This window comes from Arachis ipaensis, chromosome B5 (assembly GCF_059453495.1).
Source record: "Arachis ipaensis isolate K30076 ecotype BB chromosome B5, ASM5945349v1, whole genome shotgun sequence".
NCBI classification, from domain to species: Eukaryota; Viridiplantae; Streptophyta; class Magnoliopsida; order Fabales; family Fabaceae; genus Arachis; species Arachis ipaensis.
In genome coordinates this window covers 143,266,068-143,276,330 of record NC_142440.1, presented here as the reverse complement: position 1 = coordinate 143,276,330, position 10,263 = coordinate 143,266,068, and the positions used below count along the sequence as shown (strand labels likewise).

General features: G+C 28.6%; 1 protein-coding gene across 1 annotated transcript; it reads right to left on the bottom strand.

Moving 5' to 3' along the window:
- Window positions 1-6,783: 6,783 nt before the first annotated feature.
- Window positions 6,784-7,296, bottom strand: LOC148566064 (uncharacterized). The gene has a single exon (XM_088487753.1). It carries the CDS (start codon window positions 7,294-7,296, stop codon window positions 6,784-6,786), a length of 513 nt encoding a protein of 170 aa, XP_088343879.1.
- Window positions 7,297-10,263: the final 2,967 nt, after the last annotated feature.

Below are 10,263 nucleotides of genomic sequence, written 5' to 3'. Positions count from 1 at the left end.
TTATAAGAAAACGAAATAAGATGAGGAAGAAGAAGCAGTAGAAGATGAAGAGGAGGAAGAGGAAGAGTTTTGAATTATGCAGAACTTATCAGAATAAAAATACACCTAAAAATTCTTAAAATACACCCAAATATCTTCGTGTTACACCCAAATTTGTTGAAAATACAGAAAAATATTATCTCTAATGCTGCATTTTTTTCTTCTTTTTTTTCTTATTTCTTTCTTTTTTTTAGTTAAATGAATGTAAGTTTATCATCTTCCAAGTAATTCTGCAGCATTATGTGTTTCTTTTTCTTCTTTGTTTGATTTTTTTATTTTTATTTTTGTTAAGAGAATAAAACAAGAAGAAACTTGAGAAGGTAAAATAAAAAAGAAAATATGAATAAGAAAAAAAGAAGAAGAAGATGGTGATAATGATAAAAAAGAAGAAACATTAGAAGATGAGAAGGAGGAAGAGGAAGAGTTTTGAATTATCAGAACTTATCAGAATAAAAATACACCCAAATATCTTCGTGCTACACCCGAATTTGTTGCAGAAAAATGTTTTCTCTAATGCTATATTTTTTCTTCTAAATTAAACCATACCTTAGCCACTTGATTGATTCAAAACAATAATCAATTTTGTTCTGGTTCAATTGACAATTCGAACCTGAATTATTTATTATCTTCAACAACGAGATAACTGATGATGAAGGAGAAAGAGAAAAAAAGGGAGAAGAAATTTCAATAAAAAAAAAAGAGGAGGAAGAGGAGGAGGAGGAAGAGGTGGTGTTGATGACGACGATAACGAGAAAGAAAAATTACAAAGAAGAAGAAGAAGAGGTAAGGAAAAAAACGTAAAAGCACGTAAATATAAATGACTTGTATAACTTGTATGAGAAAACGTTTGTACGTAAAGAATAACTATAAAAATTATATATAATTACATATATTTACTTTAATTATGGTATTATTTTTATTTCAATATATAGTAAATTATAGATTATTTTTCTTTTGAAATTTTTCTTTAAAAAATATTTTATTTAGTTAAACTTATCATGCAATAATATTTACCTTGTTAAATCTAATTTAGTACTAAAACCAAAAATAAATAGATCAACTCAATAAAAAGTTAATAAATAGTGATAATGTACTTTTTTAAATTAACCAATTAGTTAATTATCAAATTAAAAATTTAATTTTCCAAAACACATGAAATTATCAATGTCTTTTCTCATCTTTAAAAATTATTTGATATGAGAAAGAACATTTTTTTTTTAAAGAGAAGCTCAACACTACAAGTGAAACGTAAAGTCGTCTGATCAAAACAACAAAACAAACGAACAAAGGAAAACAACCTAACTAAAAAGAAGGATAATTTATTGTCATCTCTGGCATAGCTATCAATAACAAAAGGGGTTCTGTATCAATCCACTTCTTATAATTCATAAAGCACATGTTAATTATCTCCTCAACCCTTCTATCTTTATTCTGAAAAATTCTTCTATTCCGTTCCAGCCATATGTTCTAAATTATAGCACAAAAGCACACCATCCACCTCTTGCACTCCTCCTTCCTGGTAGAAAGAACATTATTTGTCTATCTATCTATTAATTGATATTATCTATTTTAATTTTTAAATAGTCTTGATTGTAAATGTTATTTTGTTGAAAAGGTTAATTTTTGCTATAAATATTATAACAAATGAACTTTTTAATTGAGTGAGAGTAATCAATAATATTTTTTGGATACTTAAATATAATTTTAACTTCAAATTATAAATACTACTAGTGTATTAATATGTTTAACATGCCTATTGATTTGCTCTTTTATTTATTAAATGTGTAAAAATATAATTAATTGAAAATATGGAATAACAAATTGCTTATAATTTAACTAAGATTTTGAGTTCAAATTTTAGAAATAACAAAAAGAAGTTATTTTTTAAAAATTATATATAATAAAAGATATCTTTTAAAAAAAATTGCACACCAATTCTTTTTAATTTCTATATCTCTAATTTTCTATTATATAAAATAATAAATATTAATATTTAACAACAATTATTTTAATATATTTTTGTCCCATTATTAAAATTTTTTGGTCCGTCAATAGCTATGACTATAGTCAATGATGATTTGATTTATCTTAAAATGTGATGAATGATCATGATGTGATAGTTCTAGCTAGTGACCGACATGATCCATTGCCATAACAATTATTCATTACCTTTATGTTTGTAATTTAGTTGAAAAGTTTATAGACCAAAATAGAATTAATTCCCTCATCACTAGCAATGTCAAATATAAATTCCCAAGTGTCCCATGCTCCACGCTTTGTGAATCACGTAACTCCTCAACTCTCTTTCCGTTATTCACATTATTCCATGTCCTTCCCTACATTGCACATGCATATGCATATGTTCCAATTATATCTTCCATTTTAGTATACAAATCATTATTGAAATGTTTATTCTGTCTGCCCATTCAAAAAATCGTACCTCATAGAAAGAAATTCAGACCTTAATTCTTCATAATCCATGAATATAATGGAAAAATTTTAATTTTATATCTCGACAAAATTTTTTATCGTCATCCCGATTTATTAACCCTAGTCCTAATGTATGATTTTTTTTTTTCTTTTTATCATCTTTAACCAAAATCTGTTAAACCCTTATTAGAAATAGTAAGTCTATGGATAAGGGTTGCAAAAATGACTTTGGTAGATTAGATATCAGAAATTTATTTATATTTTGTTATTTATACTACAATTTTTTTTGTCACAGTAAAAAATTGTGACTATAAATCTTTTATGGTTATTGTTTTTGGCTGTGACCTAAAAAAACATTTTTGGTACAATTTTTATAAAAACTATAGTAAAAAAGAATCTATAATTACAATTTTAGGGACCTAAAATAGTTTATAGTCACGATTTTAATTAAATTTTATTAAATTTTATAAACTTAAGTAAAATAGAATAATATTTTATTTTATTTTTATCAAGTCTCAAATCAGTAAATAATATTAATTTTTTTTATTGTTTAAAACAGGAGTAAGACCGGCCCCTATATAAGTCAAATACAAAATAACTAGTATAATTATATTTATTTAAATATAGGTATATAGCCTATAAATTAAAATAGATAAAGAAAATGAAACTTCCTAACATTTTGTATATTGGGTACTAATCAATTAATCTTATATAACTTAAGATTTTATGGTGAAAATAGAGGTTAATTAAGACTTAAAAAGATTAAAATCTACTTACAGTTTTAATTACCAATCTTACGTTGATTCAGCCCTTCCATAAACCCATATGAAAAGCCAGATGATGAAGAGTGAAAATATTTGCATCAATCATTATGGTGGTGCTGTTTGGCTAATTTTGATTCACTTTTCTGGAAACTTTTTCCAAGAGAACCTAATATTGGCCAATCAAGGTGGGTATTCAATGTGTTGAAAGTGGGCCACACATGAAGAATCGTCCTATGCCCAAAAGGGGAAAGTCCATCAAAAGGTTCCAACTTATGTAATATATAAGTCTCCAATGGCAGACCAGAGGTGTCCACATTCTATGGCAGCATATGAATAGTCTTTGATTCCCAGTCATTGAAGTGGGCCTCTTGAGGCCCATTGGCCCAATGAGAAAATATGCTATGGGGTGCTGACCAGTGTAGTGGGTATGTGGAACCCCCAACTAGGGGTGTTTAAGACTCGGTCAAGTTCGAAATCCGTTCTAGATCCAAGCATATTTTATTGAGTTCGAATTTCTTTTTATTTTTTTTTTCTCCAGCATCCTTTTTGGGTCGGTTTCGGATTATATTTCGAATCACTCGGTTTAATCCGAATTTTTTTTATAATAAAAGTATATATTTTAAAATAAAATTAATAATGTCATATTATACTTTTATATCTTAATTAATATTTTTATATTATACGGTATTATTTTTATTTTAATATAAATATAATATAATATTTTTTAAATTTAAATTTTTAAAAGTTTTATTTTATTATATAAAATTTATAAATTTATATATGTTAATTTTATATTAAATAGATTTGGTTTAACTCAATTTATTTTAAATCATTTTGAATCAGATCAAAATAAACTTATTAATCTTTTAGAACCAAATTCGAGTTTAATTAAATCCGACCCAATGTGATTTATAAATACTTCTAACCGCAACATCAAAATTTGCAATTGTTAGTTTGGGTACAATTAGGGTTGGTAATTCATACCCTACTCACGAGTACCCAATCCGGTTCAACCCGTTCGGGTAGGGTAGGCTACCCGACTCGCTGCGGGTAGGGTAGGGTACGGTTCGGGTATGCCTGCGGGTAGGATAGGGTACGGGTTTAGGGTGTATCCTACTTTACCCTACCCGCACTTCATATATAACACATTTTTTATAAAAATTAGGTATATAATAAAGAAAGTGAGAGTTGAACCCACAACCTTCCTTATGTAATGACTTACAATAAGTAAACAACTACTAAAACTAGTTAGTTAATTTAGTAATTTAGAGCATTAATTTTTTATTTTTTATGTTTTTAATATGTATAAAATTCGAAATGATTGAATTTTATATTTACTTTAAAAAAATTTAATATTTCGACGGATAGGGTTAGGGTAGAGTCCAAACTCTACCCTACCCTACCCATTACCAGTCCTAGGTGCAACTCTAGAGAATAATTCAGCACCATGACTTCATAGGTGGAGCTGTGGCTCTAATTTAGTGACAAATCATAGTATTTTTTTAACGTATGTATTTAGGTTTGAAATTTAGTTCAGGCTAAATAGTGAATGAAAATACTTAAATATTATATGTATGAGAATATAATATATGTAAATTTGTGATGTCTAAAACTAAAAGTTATTCAATTCGTGTGGCAAAAAAAAAAAAAAAAAGAAAATATTTCCTCACACAATTTAATTTTAAATAAATGCCTAAATTAGCTCTTAAAAAATTTTCAGATTTAATAATTTAGTTTTTAATAAATAATAGTAATTGTTCATATTCTGACCTAAATAATAAAGTCAGATCTAAATTAAGTTAAAAGGCCTAATCCAGCAGATTGACCTTTACTATTTGTCTGACCTCCTTAAGAGGTCGGGTTCGATGTAAGCAGGCGCTTAACACTTATCTAAGTGAATAACTGTCTCCTCTATAAATCTCTCTCCCATTTTTAGAAGAGAGATCTCAACAACCCTAAGATAAAAGAACGATTATCCACCATCAGAAGTGAAACTATTTCAACGGTGGTTATTGACTCATCTCCTATAAATACCCTGACACACTCTGATACATCTAAAATTCAATATTCTAAACCTGATTAACCCTTTACTGACTTAGACATCAAAGTGTCTTGCAGGTACCACCCCCTTCCTATTCAAACATACAAACAACTTGAAAGGCGGCTCATGGACGCGAACTAGTCTAAAATCCCTCTTTTTAACATTTGGGCTACACATTTAAACCCAATCAGTCCGATTTTAGATAATTTCCAAAACAGTAATATTATAAAGTCAACAAAGTTTATTATTATTTGGTCAACAATTAATTAGTAATATATCAAAATAATGGATAAAAATATTGTATTGTATTGTTGGTCTAAATGTATTAGATTGTTGGCTAAAATTATTGGTCAATATAAATTAAAATTGCTAATCCTTAAACATTTTTCTTCTAAAAGTTTTCGTAATTGTGTTAAATAGAATCGTAATTCCTTTTTCATTTTAAAATAGAGTAATTTGTTTTAAATTTATATTTTTTTACTTAAGTATCTTAATATCTTATAGTAAAATTTATTAGAAATTTATTTGTCTAAAATGTTTATTAAAAATTTGATTAAAAACAAATTAATTTATCCAACAAAAATAATTTTTAAAAACTTTAAGAGAATAAAAATTTATTAAAAATTAAAATATTTAATATAAAATTATTTGAAGACAAATTTAAATATTTACTCTTTAATATTTTTGGATTGAGACCTGGACAATCATATAGCCTCGCTCAATTCATGAGTAAATCTTTAATTCGGTTTTTATTTATCTTTATGAAATACTACGTGTGTTTTTTTTTTAAATGACAAAGCAATATTTAATTATTTGTTTTTTGAGATATATTAGTTTAAACTTTAATGACGCCATTTTTTTTGAAGAATAGAGATTATATGATCCACAATTAGAAAATGGAATAATCCAGACAGATTTATAGACATATTTAGTCTTTATTACAGACAGATTTTTGGTAACCGACGAAATTATCGACGGATTTTGTCCCTTTGTAAAAGTTCCGTCGGAAATTATTTACCGACGGATTTTTTCTGTCGGAAAATTACCGACGGATTTTTACTAGTTACCGACGGATTTTTCCTCTATAAATTCTCCATCCATTTCCCCAAAGGCGACGAACTTTTCGACCGATTTTCCGTCTGTAATTACAGACGGATTTTCCGACAAATTTTTCGTCTGTAATTTGAACTTTGGAAAATCATCTCACACTCTGATTACAGACAGAAAATTCGTCTGTAAATTCGTTAGTAAGGTAAAATAGAAATTTTTTATTTTTTTAATTACAAAATAAACTTGTTTTCATATAAAATAAATATAAATTTAATACAAATTTTTATCTAATTTGTATTCGAATATTTATAATATTTCAAAAAATAAACAAATTCATCGTATTATCAAACTAAAAGAAAAGTACTATAAACAAGCAAGTCAATATAATTCAAAACATAAACAAAATGTATTGATCATCAACTATAATTCCTAGTATATTGTTCAACCATACTAAAACTATCAGCTATAGTCTTCAGTGTCATCTTCATCCTCATCATCATCATAGTACTCATCCGAAGACATTGAGGGTGGCGGTGGTGGCGGTGGTAGTGGAACTGCACTAGAACTACATGACGCTCTAACCTTCTCATAATAGCTAACATAAGCCTCATTCCATCTCTTCTGTTTCAGCTTTTCCTTCTTGGCCTTTCCAATTGCCCGTTCCAACTTTTCTAACTTCTTTTGAGTCTTTTCCAAAGGAGCCAAGCGTGTATCTAACAACTTACTAATACGCTCATCTGTTTGTTGAGTAACACGCTGAAAAAGCTCTTCATTGAGATTATAAATCTGTTCTCGCAAATCAGGAACAGAATTTTGATTTCTTGGTGCTCTTTCAGATACAAAATTGGCAGAAGTGATTCCAGACTTGATAGAACTAGAAAAAAATGACCTTTTTCCGTAAACTCGATTCTTCTTTTGCCCACCACGCACTTTCTTCCAAATCAAGTCTTCATCAATTGGTTGTAGCTCCATTCCCTGTGCTTGAGCCTCGGCATGTTAGGCCTGAACTTCTGCCAACTTTTTTATAAACTTCTCCTGTTGCACAATGATTATATCAATTATATTATTATTATTAAAACAAATAGCCATGCATATCACAGTGCAGCAAATGCAGATTATAGAAAACCAAGCTGATGATTCTATTGACTTTTGTAATTGAGATAGCTTAGTTATAAGCTTCTTCCACAAGGTCTAGATTAGAGAGAAGTAAAAAGATTCATTTGATGATGGGTTGGTATTTGGTAAACCCAATCCACACTAACTAATAACCCAAATATACAAAGTAAGTGTGACATGGTAGATGGGCGTATTCAAGGCTCTAACATGGTATCCTATGCTAATCATATCATCATATATATAAAAGAAAGAAAAATAATTGAAAATAATTAAACTGATAAAAAAATATATTAATAATTATATATGTGACAGATTTAGACAATCAATTTTTTGGGGTTTTATGTTCAGTTTAGATAAGCTTCAAAGAAAAACACAATCTTGTTTAATTACTATATCAATTCAGTTTACATTTTCTGTTTTCAAAAGAGCTACCTTCTTATTCTTCAATTCATCATATGCCTTCTTGTTCTTCAATTCATCAATATTTCTATTTCTCTTTAAAGAATTAAGATAATTATTAAAAATATATTATATACAATATATAATATATGCACATACAATATATATATATATATATATATATATATATATATTCTCAAGTGGCAGCATGTCATTAATTTAACATTAATTTAACCACTTCTTGAACCACCTTCCTCACAATTATTGAATCCCGTCTGATCAATCCCTATGTCGTCAATCTCTCCATGTTTTGTCCAAATCCAATAATTTGGCATAAACCCCTTTTTCCACAAATGCATCTTAATAATGTTCAGCTCTTTATAATTTGTGCATCTACACTTAACGCATGGGCATCTACACTTTCCTTCCGACTTCACAACATCTAACTTACTAATTGTTTCTATAAACTTCTCAACCTTGTCATAAAACTCAGGTTTAATACCCCCTCTTGTTGGATTCAACCTATCATACATCCACACTCGATGGTGCCAAGACATTTCTTACGAAGTCGATATTTTTAGTACCTATAAATCATCCAACACAAGCAAAATTTCATCTATCATACAACATCCTATCAATATTTAACCATATCAATGTTTTCAATGCAATACAAGCAAAAACACAACACAAGTAATATTTCATTTATCATACAATACCCTAGAAATCAATGAAGTTTACAACACAAGAATTGCACTAACCTTAACTCCAAGCAAAAAGTTGAAGGGATTGGACCAAAAATCTCTGAGCGATTTGTGTCTTCTACATCTTAGTTAAACACAATATACTTCAATAACATTGTAAAACACTGACTTCTTCCTATATCAAAAATAAAAAATGAGCATAAAATTCTAAGAATATATTTTAAAAGTATCAGTTATCTAAGACAGAAAATTGTTAGAAATGACCCAGTTCTTCTAACCAATATACTTAACATCCAGGCAACTGAAAACACAAGTGAAATGCAAAGGATAACCTTTAATGAACCAAACTAACTAAGAGGGTGAGAAACTCACTAGATTGCTATTTGAGTATATTTGAGTCCTTAGCAGATCAGTTTGAGGCCCAATTACAACTGGTAGTAAAAGTAGAAGTAATACATTAGCCAAACAAGAGAGAAAACAAAGTCAGAGATTCATATAACTCATCTAAAAGAAAACAACGTGGCAATAAGCAAGAGCAGCAAGCAAAGACAAGTTAGAGTAATATAATATTAAGCAGAACATGCAGCCAAGAAAAGAAGCACATGTTCCTAACTGATATTTATTAAAGTGTAGTTATGTGTCACCACAAGAATATGAAAGAAAGAGATACAGAATATAGAAGAATATATCAAAATAGTTTCCAATATGACTCCAATCTAATTCCCTATATCTATATTAAAAATCCAACATGGGGACCATGCCTTTTAGATTCATTAACCCCAAATTCAATAACAAAAAATCAAAATACTATACAAAATCAATACAAGAAATAGCTTAGATCTTCATCTCTTTAATTAGCCACTGATATACCATAAAAATATATATAGGATTAACATCAAAATGAAAATAAAAAATAAAGATCCTAATAAATACAAAAATTAAAAATTGAATTATTAGAAGGTTTAGAAGCTAGCTCTTTTAAGAGAAGTAAGGGTAATCTTAGAGCCCAAGGGTGAAGTTCCAACTTGAATCTCAAAGGAATCATAACGAAAGAAGAGTTAAAAAACAAGAAGCCTTGAAACAAGCACAACAAAATCCTTTCCAGCACATTGCTTGTTGGAAACACTGGAATTATGGAGAATTTTGAGAGCTAAAATTCTAATCCTTCATCCAATACAATACCATTGCATCACTTCCCATCAATCCAAAAAAAAAGTTTAACTAAAAAGCTAAAACAGTAGGAAAATATATTATGGAGAATTTTGAGAGCAAATCCTCCATTGCCAACACATTTTTACAAAATTTAGAATTTCAAAATGCTAATACCTGGGTCCTTGATTTGATGGTTTTCCAATGAAGAGATAACGAATGCCTGTAGCACGCTTAGATATATGATAATAAAGGCCTGCAAAAAATAGGAAAAAATGGAATGCATGTAGAGAAGTTACTTCTGGAAATTTTATCATCTCAATGAGCCTATCGAGCAAAAAGATCACCTTTAAAGTAGAACAACATTAGATTAGCACAAAGAATCAGTGTGTCAAATCACGCACAAAAGGGAGCATCTGGTGGCAGGGTATTAAAACTTTATTCAGTAAAAGCAAAATATTCTTTTAGACAAAGCCAGTTCAAACTTTGTAAGCTTAAGCAAACATACAGCTCCAACAAAAGAAGAAAATAATCGGGTTTCATACAAGGATCAGCCAAGTATAATTAAAATTGT